Source organism: Pectinophora gossypiella, chromosome Z, assembly GCF_024362695.1.
Source record: "Pectinophora gossypiella chromosome Z, ilPecGoss1.1, whole genome shotgun sequence".
NCBI lineage: Eukaryota > Metazoa > Arthropoda > Insecta > Lepidoptera > Gelechiidae > Pectinophora > Pectinophora gossypiella.
The window spans coordinates 22,567,308-22,584,967 of NC_065433.1; the positions used below are offsets into that span (position 1 = coordinate 22,567,308).

The 17,660-nt window shown below is 36.2% G+C and overlaps 1 protein-coding gene across 1 annotated transcript in view; it reads left to right on the forward strand.

Annotated features, from left to right (window-relative positions):
* Window positions 1-3,493: 3,493 nt before the first annotated feature.
* The window catches only part of LOC126379872 (DNA translocase FtsK-like), a 54,427-nt gene continuing 40,260 nt past the window's right edge, over window positions 3,494-17,660 (forward strand). The window contains exon 1 of the mRNA XM_050028846.1: window positions 3,494-3,636. Within this exon, the coding sequence (XP_049884803.1) occupies window positions 3,609-3,636 (28 nt within the window). The 5' untranslated portion in view covers window positions 3,494-3,608. The remainder of the gene's footprint in view (window positions 3,637-17,660) is intronic.

Consider the following 17,660-nt stretch of genomic DNA (forward strand, 5'->3'; position numbering starts at 1 on the left):
GCCGCTGGATGCGGGCAGCGCAGGACCGATCGTCGTGGAGATCCTTGGGGGAGGCCTGTTGATGATGAATAAGCTGAATCATCCCTCTCAGTATTCGTTACGGTGTCACTTACACCCCGTACAAGTACATACAGGTAGCCATACAAGTAGGTATGGGTGTAAGTGACACCGTAACGAATACTGAGCGGGATGGTTCGGACCATAATTCTGAGTCGATATCAAGTGAAAATTCTTGTCGGAAAATTCATATTTCTTTAGTTTGTGTTTTTTAATTATTAACTCAGAATCATGGCCTGAATCATCTCTCAAAGTTTTCGTTACGATGTTACTAACACCCTGTATATGTCTCGACTACTTAAGGTCATTGTGGGCGATATTCATTGACGAATATAAACTTTTTTTAAAACAGAGAATCATTAATTAAAAAAGAGCACTCATCGTTGGTATTGACATTAGGTTAACTCGCTTCATTGAATTGCGAAATTGAAAAGGCAAGCGAGCTTAATATATTCTGTTAAATACTCCATTTAAATTATGACGAAATTATGCAATTCGAAATGATTTAAAATAATTACATATTGGAACAGGTTCATTTCTTACTTGATGTTGTAAGTAAGATGAATTCGTGCTTCGGGGGGCACGTTATGCCGTAATTCCTGGGTATAGGATGTAAAACAACTCCAGTAACCCGTAGTGGAGCAGTTGAGAATGGATTTCCAAAAAAATATGAAAGATTTTTTGTTAGCCACATATATACCGCAAACCAATTAGTTTTCTACCTTGAAAAATGTGGAATGCTCCACACAAACTTTGCCCCCCCCCCCTTTTAAGGGAAGTAGGGGGGGTTGTGAATGCTCCATACTCTCTCCAGCTGATTGAGATGAAGCCTGTGCCCAACAGTGGGACGTTTGTGCACTGCATTGTTGTTAACGCGCGTCTGCATCAATGCAAAAAGTAGCAGTGTATAAAGGCACTTAGGCTTGTGAAATTAAGCGTCGGTAAAGTAGAGCGCGTTAGAAGTGTGATGAAGAATCTAGATATAAATGTAATAGAAAGGATTGTGAGTGTTGTTGGACGCGAAGGCTGCCTAGATACGAAGGTATCCACACCAAGGGCATTGAGATACCTAGAGTTGTGTCAACGGAGCCAATGTTAGTTACACGATTCCTTTCCTAAAACATTTATTGAATTGACTAATCTCACTTATTAGAAAACCAAACATGATATTTGCATGGTTTTTAACAATTTATTTAACCGCCTTGGACATGGTAGTCTAGTTAGTAGAACGCTTGCCTCATACTTTGAGGCCGCAGGCTCGAATCCGGCACAGGCCAAATGATTGTCGAATTTGTTTTCGAATTCATGTTTGGATCATAAATGATTATCACGTACTCAGCGAAAAATGCATTTTCGGAGGTATGTGATGTGACCTAATGTATTGGGCTGGTTTTCCCTCTGCGGGTTGGAAGGTCAGACAGGCAGTCGCTTCTGAAAAAACCGGACCTGTCAAATATTCAGGTCAGGGCTGTGAAAAACGGGATAATGCTAGGGAGATGATTAACAATTTTTAACCCAATATAAGCAGTTTACGTCATCCCACTTGTTGGAGAGAGTTCCTCCATTGGGTTAAATAGTGTACTCAACTATGCTGGTCCACTGCATATTAGTGGGAAAACGGACCCGACTGACTTTATAAAAAAACGTTTCTAGGGGTTACCCTAGAAACGTTTGACTTAACAGTCATAATCATTAGGTCGCACTCATCAGACTGCCCTGATAGAAGAGAGCAGACGCCCCCACATTTGCCTGGCCAAGTAGAGAAATAATTTTGATGAGCTTTGTGAGGCAAATACATAATAAGTTACATCCAATAAAATGTTAATGGCAGCCTGTTTACGAAGGCCAATCATGTAGACGTCCCTACGGGCGCATATCTCAGAATTTGTTTCCGGATTACATAAGTAGCTAACTTTACGCCCCTTATTCTTATTAGGGTAGTCAGTAACGTAGTAATTAATTGATATAACTTCATAATAATCTGTATTATTTATAAGAAATGTAAAGATCAGTTCCGTGATGCGAGTTCTTTGAGTTCCGTATTGAGATTTCAACAAGATTAATACGGCAAATTAAATTAATATCGTTTGTACAGCAAGCAACACACCTTTTTCATTATAAGATTATCTTAATCCTAGGCATAGGCATGCAGCGCCGTATTTTGAGATTTGGTTTACTTTTTCATTGTCCGTTTGTTTTTTTTTGACGTGACTTATTGTAGCTTTACCGCAAATGGCAACTACTTGGGCGGACAAATGGGGAGCGCTCAGGGCTCTCATCCGTTACATTTAAACCACAGTCCTGAGGGTGTTCAGTTGGGCGCTCTATTATTCGGTGAAGTTCAGTCAGAGTTGAGGCACCCGATGAGTCATGACGTAGTTTAAATTATATCCGTCATTTTCTTATCCGTCAAAAAGGAAAGGGACTGGTTACTGTTAATTTGAAAATGAATGAGTTCCATAATTTTTTCCTCATCTACCCTGGTGTCAGGATTACTATTGAGCCGCTAAAGGCCCCTGACATGGCTTACATAAATCGGATGATATGGATGATGGAACATTTTGGAAGCGTCCACTATTTTGTTAGAATTAATACGGGCACAGACTGTTTTAAATGAATATCTGCGTTACTCTGCGCACGGCGCTGCACTGCGCTAATTTCTTTTGTTTTCACACAAAACAAGAACCTCGTTCGTTAGAGGCAGATCGTACGGTTGGTCAGGAGCTCTGCTTTTATTGCAAATTCTGCTTTCATTAATGCATTCCATTACGCCGTCTAGGCTGCAATGCTTTAAATAAACGAATCTGAAAAATATACCTAAGTAAGTATTCTTTTTATTGCTCCGTCTTTTAGATCAGTCTTAAAAAATACGTTGATATTTTTTTTCTGTAGGTATCGTAGTACCTACCTGCATTTTTGTAACCAAGGATTATAACTATATATGATAATTATTACAATTTAATTAGAAATAAGTACTTACTTACATAACATACATTAAAAAAATGTAAAGACTGCGCTAAAAAGTCAAAAATATAAAAAAGTTTTATCTTGAAAATAGTTTTTCTTAACGTAAGTATCTGCTTGTTTTACGTTAGCTGATTAAAGTAGGTATGGAGCCGAAGCACTAGGTGCACCTTATTGCCTCACCCACTTCCCGGACGAGGTTCCACCGGATATTAGTTTAGAATCTACAATTAATATCATGTAATGAAAGATAGCTTTGTTAGAGCACCCAGCTGATAGTATCGAAGGCGGAGATATCGAGCGCTCTCGCTAATTATCCGCCGTCCGATTATCTATGGTCGTGCGTAGTGCAGTAGTGTCAACAAACCCTTGCTTCCCGGTGCTCCTAGGGCGGCCCCACCACCTAGAAAGTGAACGTGCGCCCGCGCCGCCGCAGCCGCGTGCGCGCCACACACACGCGGGCTGGCGGTAACGCGCGTCGAACGCCGCCGACTCATCCAACAATATATTATTCTCGACATACAAACTTTAATTCATTTTTCGAAAATAAATTAAATTTATTTCGTGTCAAAATCTTTTCTGCCAAAATGAAAACGAAGATTATCGTCTTTCTCGGTAAGTGTTGGTTTATTTATTTTGTTTATTTACTAATACATTCATAATGGATACTTAAAGTATTTAATGAAATTATGAATTGTGTGAAAAAATTTGCACGTAGCATAACAAGAAGTTTGTCGCGATGGTCAAACTAAAGAAGTGTTTAAAAAGTCGGTAGTAATGAAAGAACTTTGGGCTATTAAATTAATTTTGCCATAAATAATTTACCGAAAAGCCGGCTTTGCGGAAAATTAGAATTTGTCCCGATAAATTCTAATTTTCCGCGCAGTGAGGGCAATTTTGGTGATTTTATTTTTCCGCGCGCGGATGCCGACCGATACTAAGCGTGCAAGGTGCGGTCGCAGTTCGCGCGGACTTACGTGTAAGCAATTTCCTCGTAGGGCTCAGCACGCCCCCGTCAGCGGAATCTAACGAGTTTATTTAAATGGAGGTGAAATTGTTCCTCTAAGACTAATACATTGTTCTCGTGAACCTGCTGCCGGTTCCGGCCGAGGGAAACTCACCGCGTACATGAGACCTGTCGATTCAATCCATTGTATTTGAATAAGGAAGTATGCGAGAATGTTGCAAATTTGAAAAATCCCACGCTCAAGCTCGCCTCAATACCTACTTCACCCACTGACATCTTTATTTCCAAAGCTAATTTACGGACCGTAAAATAATGTCCATCTATCTTAAAACTTTACCCTACTTCAACAAGTTAGTTAACTTTTCAAAATTCAACAAAAGGCGGACATATAATTAAGAGATGGTTAAAGTTGGTACAATGCGACACATATTTTATGCGAAAGCGAATGAATTTGCGAAAGCGAACGAACGTTGTTGAAGATGTTTATTACAATTTAATATAATTCTTGAACAACAATTATTTGATTCGGAGAAGAGACGTAATTATGGCTTCGTAGAATGTAATAAAATACCTATAAATAAATGTCAAAGATAAAAAAAATACGATGGAAAATTATTAGTGAAGTTTTAATAGAAGAAGCTTGTCAAGAGACGAGTAAACACATCATAGTAAACCAGCGTAACTAAATATAAATTACTTATCTTCTTTTCTACTGAAATATTTGCAGACGAATACATTTGCGGGAGCAGGTCGTCGGGAAATAAGTAGATAAGTACATCGCTTACTAGTCAGGGGACCAGTTGCGATGGGTCGTGCCGCGTCGTTATTACCGGGTACGGCTTAAGCAACTTCTCGATCATGCAATCGTTCGCAATGTATACGAGTTTATTGTGAGTTTTAATAATGTGTTCTCATTTACTACATTACGCGTAATTATGTCGAAATAGTGAACTTTTCGAAGATCCTATTGTTATTTTATCGGAATCAATCTTGTCAGTCGAAAAGGAAGCAGATTGTGTCGTAAGACGACCCTGGTGATCGCGAAACGGCTTGGTCTATGAAATAGATAGTTGTATGTCCATTCTACCGCATAGATCTCAACAAAAGGCTACTTAAAGGATAAGAAGTTGTGGCATTTCAAAGCGATGGGTAAAGGAAAGCTTTCATCTGCAGTTGGTATTTGCGGAGAAATGTTTGATTCGGACAATAGTACTAATAAATACAGTAACGATTGTTAGATTCGGTAAAGTTGCTTTCTAGAAGTAAATTACAAAAAGGGATTATCTTAGTCATTATTCTGAAAAAGTTTATATATAAGTACTTACTAATTATATACTTAATTGTAACTTGTAAACGTTCAGTTCCAATTACCAGATAGGTTGTAAGCAAGAATTTTTTTAAGAAGGAATTCTGTAGTTTCGTAAATAAATTTTATGATCTTTTCAAACAGTAAAGATTGATTTGTTCTCTTATTATGTTCTCTCTAAGAAAATTGTCATGTAAATCTTATTGTTTTATTATATAATAATAAATACTTTCTTTCTTTCTTCTAATATAATTCCTTTTGAGTAGGTATATATAACTACGAAAACTAACTTTAACTTTAACGACGGAACACTTAATATCCATCATTTAGATAGAATCATTCATAAAATCTGTCTGTTAATTAAAACCTAAAGCACGCGTTTAAAGAATGTATAATATTGCCAATGGCAAGTTAAGTAGAAGACCAACCAGCCCGCGAGAGCAAACACTTCAGATTCCCGTTACCGACCCACACTTATTCCAACACTTGTATCTGTCGTCTTCTATGATTCTCTCTGACATAATCCTCTTAGACGACTGACTTGAAGATGCGACCCGATGATATGCCCCGAGGGTGTCCAGCTGAATGAATAGTCTGCCAACTTCAATAGAAATTACGGGCAGAAATTTAGATATATACTGACAAACACTTAACAATGTATAGTTTTCTACTACAGTAAGGTTACCTACTATGGTACTAACTCCATTTTTGCTGGTGATACGACCAATATAAATGATTAACTTGATCGCCTTTATTACTCCTGCAGTAGTAAGTTAATTAGTTAGAAGGGTAATTAAAACTTGTTAATTTCCCCTTCATATTACGATTGCGGAACGTATATCGAAAATTCATCGTAATTATTTAGTTCCGTTGTTACCAGTGGCAACTTATAACAGAGATCCGTTCCGTTCCAGTCATTCGTCGTTGTCTCAAATACTTTCTTCATTAACCGGGCGGTGTCTTTAGTCATGACTCGGCGTTTTCGTGCAAATTTTATTGCCCTGGAATGCAGGGGATATAATTGGAGAAGTTTCCTTTGTTAGCATTGTAAGACTCTAACTTTACTGTCTGTAATCAGTCGTGTTTTGTGTGACACGACATTGAGGCAAAGTATTACGACGTCACACTTCTCTCGACTCAGTCGGAACACAGTTTTTACTACTTACATAGAATTTAATATTCACGTGGGAATGTGAGATAGCCTTGTAAATTATAAAGGCCATAACGTTAAGAACAGAGTTACGATTGTTACATGCCTACACTCATGCAGAAACTCACGTCCTTAGTCGTTATTGAGGTAGGTTGAGCCACAAGGCATCAAAAGAAATTATAGAAATCTCCAGCCAACTATTGACTTTGTACTTCAAGACAACCTAACCTTGATAGGTTACGTTTATCACTTTTGAATTTGTTTTCGAATTCATATTTGGATTATAAATAATTATCACGCGCTCAGCGGTGAAGGAAAACATCGTGAGGATACCCACATTCCTGAGAAATGCATTTTCGGAGGCATGTGTCCTGACCTGTATTGGGCTGGTTTTCCATTCACGGGTTGGAAGGACAGGCAGTCGCTTCTGTAAAAAACCGGACCTGTCAAATATTCAAGTTAGGTAGGCGGACCCTGTGCAAAAACGGGATAATGCTGATGACATGATGATGATACTACCACTGGCACAACCTTTTGAAGTATACACAAACATATTCATTTATATTCACGCAAGAATGTGAAAATACCCTTGGAAAGTTTAAAGCTCGTAATCCCATGAATTATGATTGTTCATTAGATGAATTTTAAATACACATATATTGTACGTTGAAGAGTTTGCATCAAACGTGCTAATGTTCGTAATATATTGCGTAAAATATGTGATGTTTCGTTAAATTTATTATCCTAATAAAAGGGATGTTGAGTAGGTGATTTTTGAATAAATTGCTACTGTAACCTTAGCTGTTAACTCGTTAGGGTTTTATTAAATATTTTGACACATTAATTAATATTAATGTTATATTACAACTCACTGGTTGTAGAGTTGATGCTCTATTCGAGGGATGATCCATTTCGACCGACCTTTTTCTAATATGTTGTATATACAACATATTAGAAAAAGTGCGGTCGTCGGGCGTCGTCTCATTGATATTCGTTCGCAACTTTGGAAAAACTCCAGATTTTCACTGGGATAGTTCAGACTTTTGGGCTGATTAAAAGCAACTGGGTAAACAATAAATAAAACTTTACAAATTTTTCATGGCAAAAGCTTGCTTCACCAAAGAAACTAGCGAGAAGTACTTCTACTGCGATGTTTCTTAGAACTGTACGGAACAATAGACGGGACATAACCATGTGTTGAGACTTTTTGTGTGCCCAGTGAATGCCCGCGGTTTTTCCTTACAACTTGTAGGTATTTATGTTTCCCAATGCTGGATTTTGTAATGACAATAATAGCTATATTGTCAGCTGTCGTACATACTACGTTGAGCCATTGTCACTCCTCATGCTGGTGTTGCTATACTGTGGAAAGGGGGTATCATTTATTTTCTTTGTTGGACCTTCATTACATACTTGTTGGTGTAACATTATACATATTTTCGTAATAATAAGCTGAAAGAAAATAAAATTATTTTTATTGTAAGAAGTCCATTTGATTCCATAAATAACAAATAATTATGATGTTATCAGGTCACAACAAAATACTTTCTTTGTTCTTAATTAGAAAAAAAGGAAAATAATATTCTTTGTAAATTGGAAAATGAAAATTCTTTATCCTTCTGTCAATTTGTTATGCTTCAGAGAATTTCTAGGAAATTAGAGAGATTTTAAATAATAATAAGTTTAAGTTTAGACGTAAGCAAATCTTCAAGGCTGATTTGTAGGAGTTGCTATTCGTAAGATATTTAAATAATTAAAAACTACAGGCTGGGACGTTTCAGGGGTTAGTGTTCCCAAAGCGACTGTGCTATGACACAATCAAGTCAATCCCCAAAAATTTTTTTAGGATTAAATATTACAAAGTTTTGTAAAAAGGCCTAAGTATTAGAATTCCACATAATTGAACTGTTTAATTTTTTTATTTTCATTCACAGTGTTTTCGTGCTAAAGGACAAAAGTTAGAAACATTTATGTTTCTCGGGTCAGACTGACCCTAAAATTTCAAAGTCCGTAGGCAACTACCTATATATATATATCTACATTAAGTTGCGTAATAATATTGGTTCAGTAACAAAATTACAAGTTTCTTTTTAAATTGAACTGAATTAATCTGGAGCTGGGAACAATACGGCCTGGCTTTATAATGTAAAAATATAACCAAAACAATATGTTTGTTTACTCAAATAATATGGGGATCTGTCAAAATTTAAAAACACTCAAAAGCAGTGACACCTTATGGGAGAAATAGGTAGTTTTTATCCTAAAACCTGAGGCCTTAGCCAAGTTGCCAACGATTATGACAAACGGCGATTTCTTTTCCGCGTTACATTTCAAAGAATTAATCGACTCCGAAAACGATAAGCGCTGAATGAGGGAAATACGATTCACACCTACATTTTCATCACTGTCGATTGTTACAATTGACAACATTTCATTTTTACTAAGGTGCCTTAAATCGAAAACCATTTCGAGATATTTCTATGATTTACACAAAACACATTTTTTCAGATTTTTTAATTCAGTAATAATAGAAATATATTGAAAAATCCACGAGGTCAGAAGAGGAAGGCATAATAAGTTCAGACCTTTACATAAAAATTATAAAAAAAGTAAATGTCATACATAACATGACACTTTGTTTGCGACTTGTTTTAAATACGCATGCAAAGGTACATTACATTATACTGCCTTCATTCTATCAATGGCAGAATCCAATTTTCAAAAAATATTTTTTGTAACTTCTAGTGGAAAAATCTTGAAAAGAAAAAATACGTGTCTTCTATTTAAACAAGTACTTTCGAAATAGCACAAAAAAACCACGGCTTAAAAATTTGAAATGTTGTCAATTGTTAACTGTGTTAATTGTTAACGACCTCCGTGGTCCAGTGGTTGAGCGTTGGACTCAAAATCCAGAGGTCTCGTATTCGATTCCCAGTGGGGACATATCACAAAAAATACTTTGTGTTTCCTAGTTTGGTTAGAACATAACTGACTGATCACCAGTTTGTCCGAAAGTAAGATGATCCGTGCTTCGGATGGTACTTTAAGCCGTTGGTCCGGGTTACTACTTACTGATAATTAAGTAGTCGTTACATGAGCCATGTCAGGAACCTTTAGTGGCTCAATAGTAACCCTGACACCAGGGCTGATGAGGTTGGTACTCCATCTTACAACCCACACGATAGAAGAAGAAGAAGTACATACAAGTAGCCATACAAGTAGATAGGGTGTTAGTGACACTGAGGGGAATGATTAAGACCATCTTCATTTCTTATTCCATTCCATTCCAGTTATTCCATTCAATAACCTTTGGGATACCTCTGTCGAATCATGTAGTAAGTACCTAAGATATAAATACCTGAAATAAAACATACCTATAGGTAGATAAATTATAGATAACAGCAATACACAAACAATTAAATATAGGGAAACTGTCGAAAGTCATACGAGTCATTGTTTCTCTGTTTTACATATTTCCGTTTAATACAATGTGAACAATATGCTGTGGGAGGGTAAGACAATTACGAGATATCGATCTTCGGTTCCCATGGCGGACCTTCGGCGATTGTGAGGTACATTTCGGTATTATCTAGTCATCTCAGTACTTGCAAGAGGCACTTTTGTTGTAAATTCTTCTACAACAATAAGATACTTGCATTGGATACCACTAATTACTCGTACTCATAGCGCTTGAGAGATAAAATGAGTTATTTTAAGATTATTTTTTCGTAAATAGAATACTTTATTGCACAATTAAAAACAAAACAAACACATCTTATAAATAAAACAACTCCTCCAATGCGTCACATCGAGGCAAGGTGCCCAACAGGCTGGCAGCATTACCCCTCTGAAGCGCCAGACTAATTCTCTGGCAGAAATAACTACCAGCCCTAGCATCCCCCGAAGCCTCGATAAGACGCATTGAGAGATCCTTAACAAATAGTTTTTTGTTTTCGTAAATTAAAATTTGAATTAAATTATTTGTTTTTTTTTTAATTGCGTAAAATAAAATTAAAAACATGCATCACGCCTGTACTGGCGTACCTGCTAGGGGGTAGGCAGACGTGTGTAGTATCTATATAAAATGGATAGACAAAATTATAATCGATCGGCGTAATCATAACTGATACATCACTATGCTAATGAACGTCACAACACTGGCTCCTGTACTTTGACATTAGTTTAAGTGTTAATTGTTCATAATTTATTTTATTTTGAGTTTTGTTTGTTTGTGTTAGTTTTATATAATTTTATTTTTGTTTTTGTTTCATATTTTTGTTCCGTAACTGTTTTGTTTATGGTGTAAATAGCTTGGTCCTTGTTTTAATAATATAAATTGCAAAACAAATTGTGAAATTGTATCCATATTGAAATACACGGTGTCAGTGACATCGTAACGAAATCTTTAAGGGATGATTCAGGCCATGATTCAACATATTAAGTGGATATCAACATATCAAGTCGAATTTTCCGTCGCAAAAGTATGGCAAGGAAAATACTTAAAAAAAACACAAAATTTTTCATGAATTTTCCGACAGCAAAATCCACTTGATATCAACTTAGAATCATGGTCTTAATCATTCCCTTCAGTAAGTATCTGTTACGATATCAATAAGACCCTATCTACTTGTATGGCTACTTGTACGGTCATGAGTACTAATATGTATATGTCGTGGCCAGATCATAGAATTGATCATTTCATTATGTGCTCGATCATTTCATGAAATGGTCATATTTCATGAAATTGTAGAATATCATTCGTTGGCCACATCATGATGTAGTTTGCCCAGATCAATGAACACAAAACGTTTAACGATACGAGTAACTAAATGCATGATTACTTCATGATTATGGCCAAACGGTGGAAATCATATCGTAAAATTAGTAACATTATCCACCGATAGTGGCGCTGGTGTCGATTATATTTAAAACTTGATTGATATTATAATCGATGAATCAATTTAATTGTTCAATTTTCCATATCGAATAGGTACATAATTTTGATCCTAATTAATTAATCGACTATTCGCATTTTTATTACACCACATAACATGAACACCGCCTACATTAACGATATGGTCAACTTAAGTTGGCCATTTCATGAAATATGACCATTTCATGAAATGGTCGAACACATCATGAAATGATCAATTTTACGATCTGGCCACGACATATTCACTTTGAAACCATGTCACATTAACTTTTTTGCAAATGAAATCGTAAGTTTCATTAAATGTCAAATATGATAGTGCAACAAGGTTCTAATGTGAGTGCATGATATTGCTCATGACTGTGTAGGGTGTAAGCGACATCGTAACAATAATCATCGTTCTAATACTATAGATAGGTCGCTCAATTCAGTAAAACAAATCGCCCTGTCTAATAATTTCACTATTCCCAAAAGAAATCTAATGAAAGGCAAACGAGGGCGAGTACGTTCAGTAGTGGTGCACATTCTCATTGATATTCAGGCAGCGTCGTACCGTACAAAGTTAAGGGAGGTGTCAAGGTTGCCAAATTCCATCTCTAATACTCTAAGTGGGGAACGGCCTCAGTGGATATTCTTGACCTTGATATGCGAAGTGGGTTATGGTTTTTTATTTATTTATTTTTATGTGTCTAATTTAAGTTAACAAATGAAATTATATAATAGGTACAATGTAACAAATATTACAAACTTAACAAGTAAATATTATTAATCTTAACATTACAAATAATTAAAACTATACTACTAAAACTAAAAAAAAAACAAAAAGAAACAAAAGTATATTAAATTATATATTATATTATGAAATTGAATAAAGTATTATTAAATTTCATAATATATTTTTTAATAGATTTAGCATTTAATGAAAATAAATAAATTAAAAAATATTAACCTATTTCGCATACTACTTCGGTTCGTCGTCGCATGTCGCGGAGGTGTTGCTCTATGTCGCATGTACTAGAGAACATGGTTTGAATGATGCCGTTTATTTATTTATTTTTATGTGTCTAATTTAAGTTAACAAATGAAATTATATAATAGGTACAATGTAACAAATATTACAAACTTAACAAGTAAATATTATTAATCTTAACATTACAAATAATTAAAACTATACTACTAAAACTAAAAAAAACAAAAAGAAACAAAAGTATATTAAATTATATATTATATTATGAAATTGAATAAAGTATTATTAAATTTCATAATATATTTTTTAATAGATTTAGCATTTAATGAAAATAAATAAATTAAAAAATATTAACCTATTTCGCATACTACTTCGCTTCGTCGTCGCATGTCGCGGAGGTGTTGCTCTATGTCGCATGTACTAGAGAACATGGTTTGAATGATGCCGTTACAGATATATGTTTCGTCACCCATTCGTCGCATTAAAACAGAAAAAAATATTAGAGGAATCACATACGTGACGTCATAACGGCCTCCGTAATCCAGCAGTGGTTGAGCGTTGTGCTCACGATCCGGAGGCCTCGGGGGCGACAAATCATAAACATCACTTTGTGATCCCTAGTTTGGTTAGGTTAGGTTAGGCTTTATCAAAAAGTAAGAAGATCCGTGCTTCAGAAAGCTATTACTATTTACTGATGTAAGTACGTAGTCGTTACAAGAGCCATGTCACTTTTGGCGGCTCAATAGTAACCCTGACACCAGGGTTGATGAGGTTGGTACTCCGCCTCACAACCCACACGATAGACGAAGCGTTTGTATTGATTTGGCCAAGTAGTGAATGCCATCCGAAGGGGTGAAAAATCCGCAGAAATACATATAAAGCCTTCCCTACAATTTATTGCGGGGTTACATTAATGTGTATCGTTACCTCTCCCTGTTCGCCTCTTTGTTTCTATTTCCCTTATTCCTCAGACACACATAAAAACAACAAAATATCAACAAAAAATGGTCTAAATACGTAACTGTTAGACTGTTAGATAGAAAAGAATCTATCGACCTAATATTGACTGATATATCTCTATGCTAATGACCGTCACAACACTAGCTTACGTAATTTGACAGAACTAATTCTAAACGCGCATTGAGACGATTGTATTGTACTGAACTGCGATCTTTCTGTTTAATAATAAAGTACCACGACGGTTGCTGTAAAGTGACCGAAACATCGGGAAAACAAAATTAATAAGTTTAATTAATTGCTTTTTCATATTTCTTATTTCAATAATCTTATTTCATATTTATTTTATTAAGTACTACGTATATTTTTTAACAAACCATTGGCGCCGATTGCTGCAGGCACCTCCTAATTTTATTTTAATAATTTAAATATATAAATAATAATTTAAAAGGACCCGTCATTTTCTTATCCGCCGAAAAGAAACCGACAGACGATAGACAATTATTATTAATTTTAAAATGAATGAACGAATAATCCGGGCGAATAAAATAGGCATCTCGGTGATATACAAACAATTTGAAGCTGTCAACTTAATTCTGTCGGTTTGTTGGCCAATAAAAAAAATTGGGAGGTTCTTTTAAATATCTGCATAAAAATGACGTGTATTCCATAAACATTATGCCTTTCGATGGTAATCGAACCCACGTGAGCATGTGCCCAGCAGTGGGTTAATTACGTCCCATACAATCAATGTAAGTCATTGTCTCTCTCTCAGGCCTTTTCATCTTTATCAGACCATAAATAAAATCTCACACGTACATGATCGTGCTTGTAATTGCTAATAGGGTGAGAATATCGAAAAGTTGTCGTGAACCATAGGGTAACAGGTGACCATCCCAACGTTTATTATAATGATCTATCAATGTCGGTTTTACCGACATGACCGGAAAGATAAGCTGAACGAATGTCTACTAATTACAGCTATCAATCAATCAATCAATCAATAATACTTTATTGCACAACAACAAAACAAAGGACATAAACATACGAATAAAACATAAGCACAATAGGCGGCCTTATTGCTAAATAGCAATTTCTGCCAGGCAACCTTAGGGTGAAAGAAGATTATTCATTGGAGCACGGGCTAGTGCAATAAACATATAATGATACCAACATAACAAAAAAAAAGAAAAAAAGCTATCTACTGTGTAACCTGTTAAAGAAACGCCATGTACCTCCACCGAGACAAATGGAAGCTAATAAATACCCGCCGAGACTAGCATACTTAACGTGAAAAGTTATTTACATACAGCGATAGCCGTAGATGACTTAGTGAGGCATTTGCTGTGTAACATACCGCATCTAAGGCCCTTTACACACTGCGACTCTTTTTCGAGGCACATCTGTGTGTGCATTGCTACTTTACGCGTTCCTGTATCGATGCCAAAGCGCGCGTGAACAGGCTTCTATGCTGTTCTGGGAGCAAATAAAAAACATAGAAAATGTTCAGCTGCTTATCTTCCCGGGCATGTTGTAAAAACCGACAGAGAGAGACTAATGTTATGGGCGATAGGCTGATCCCTTATCACCATAAGGTTCATCATATCCAGCTTACGACATCGTATCAACAGTGGCTGCAAGTTGTCTTTGATTACTTGTGGCTCTGCCCACCCCATTAGGGATTACGGGCGTGAGTTTATGTATGTATGTATGTATGTAATAGGCTACTTGACAACTAGCGAAAAGATTGAGGAGTATGTATGGAAATACTGTCATGTGACGTCTTCTACGACGTTTACGACGATCAAACGTCGTACCCATTGTTACTTAATTCATAAATAAAATTTGACAATAAGTCGAAAAGTAAAATGAGATTGATTTTTGATCATCTTAGACTGGCCTCTATTTCCAGATTAGCATTTTCTTCTATATTATCTGGGTCAAGGTATCTTTGACCCAGATACCGTTTTTTTTTCTTTTTTACAAAAAAAAATTGCTTACAAAGTTTAAGACAACGGGCATGAGGGTGCCCAGTTGGGCGCGAACCTCGGCTCAAGGCGTCCAGTCAAATATTGATTAAATATTGATATTCATTGATATTGATATAAATATTGATACAAAATGTTTGTTAATTGCTGGTATTTTCCTACTGACACGGTGTAAAATCTTTTGTGTTTGGTATAATACAGACAGAAGAGAGGTTAAAGCAGTCGCGTTTGCATTGCTGCAAAAGGTAGCAGGGTATAAAGCCTCTACATGAATAGATGGGTAATTGCATCGGGTCAAGCACAGCTGTTGGCCTGCCTTCTGGTGAAATTGAGAGAAAGATGATTACTTACCCTGGACGTTGATTACCCACCTCTGACCCCAAAAATGTGGGTCTGGTTACTGATGCACGAATTGGATAAGATCATAATACAACGAAAATATTGTTCATTTAAGACAATATGAAAGTAACAATGCAGTTTTACAAACTCATACCACAACGTTGACTTCATAATAATATATTTAGAGCCTTTAACATAGCTACTCACTCAGGTCCGGGATCGATTCCCGATGGGGACATTGTCGAAATCACTTTGTGAGACTGTCCTTTGTTTGGTAAGGACTTTCAGGCTTGAATCACCTGATTGTCCGAAAAAGTAAGATGATTCCGTGCTTCGGAGGGCACGTTAAGCCGTTGGTCCCGGCTATCAGCCGTAAAAATACCTACACCGACCCGCAGTGGAGCAGCGTGGTGAAGTATGCTCCATACCCCCTCCGGTTGATTGAGGGGAGGCCTGTGCCCAGCAGTGGGATGTATATAGGCTGGAATGGACAAAACAATGGACTTTATTCGTTCTGTACTACGGTTTAATTAAAGGTTGACACAATAAAGCAATTTTTAATTAAAAATGTAGAGCATTTGTAAGTAAATAAGTTTTATTAGCCCTGTTTACTTAGTCTGGCAAATGGAAACTTCTGTTTACAACAATACGTAAAGACTGGGGTAAAAAAAATATTTGAACGTACTATGAAACGATCCGTTGTAGAACTCTGCTAAGTGATGACGGCGTGTCAAATGGAGGCGATGGGTGACCTATCGCAGAGATTATAGAGGTATATTACGTAGAAGCTTGACTTTATTTTGCGACACCGTGACTAAAGGCGACTGCTGTTTTCTTATTAAAATGATGGTTGTTCTTGCTTCTAGGATTTCCTGATCGCTTTATTTTAAAGTATAAGTATGAAGTGTATATATTTTTTTATGTAAATATATAGAATTACCGCGATTAAGAGTAGGCAATACTCGAAACAAGCACTGATTTTTATTAGAGTGGGTTCCTGGATGGTGTGATTCACATTTAGGCTCGATAGGTGGCGCTTGTTTTTGTGTGGCGTCCTTTTATAATAAACAATTTCTATAAAGAGTATAACTCTAAATTAGAAAAGACACAATTTATTTATTTATTTATTTATGTTTTTTGGGATAACAACAGCTTAATCCAAATGTTTTACAATGTTACTAACTAAAACAAAGCCAATAACAGCTATCCTTTAATTATTACTTAAATAAAGGAGTAGAACGTTGTAGTCTTTCCAGTAAGTATTACAGTAATAGGTATAATGATCCATATAACAGCGACTCAGTTACATAATCATTCATAAGCACTGCTGGTGTGCGAGGCACGTGTTTTCTCTCTTATAACAGATAATATTAGTAGATGATTCATTTGTACAATCCTTAATGCGGGCCTGACACTTTATTTATTGATGTTTCCTCCACATTCAACACTTTTGACAAACATACAAACGCATAACTTCACAACTGATGTAGCAGTTATGTTCGTCCATAAAATAACAGGATTTTTTACGAGCTGTAGTAAATATACATTTTCTATTCAAGTTCATAGACACCGAGCCTGGATTTCTATCGGTCAAATGTTTGAACCTTCACCCCTCTTGCAACTCGATTTATATTTAACCTGTCGATAGGTTTATGATTCACCTTATTTTTATTGTGAAATGTTATATACTGTGTATATATATTCCATATAGATTTAATATATATAGGTATAAAGTATATTTAAAGTACTTGTTAAAAACAATTTTAGGCCAGGCGCGCTCTACGAGTTTTTCGCCGCGCTGCAGAAAAGAGCAGCGGCATAATGTCGCACTGTAATACTGCGCCGCTGCGGCGGCTCTGCCGTCAAGTGCGCACAATACAATTTAAAACTGTTTGTTACAGAATTACAGTGCGACATTATGCTGCTGCTTTTTCCGGCCGCGCGGCGAAAAACTCGTAGTGCGCGCCTGGCCTTAACATAACGTTTAAGTTTATTGCTAAATCTAATAATTATAAGTCTTTTTTTCCTTGATGTG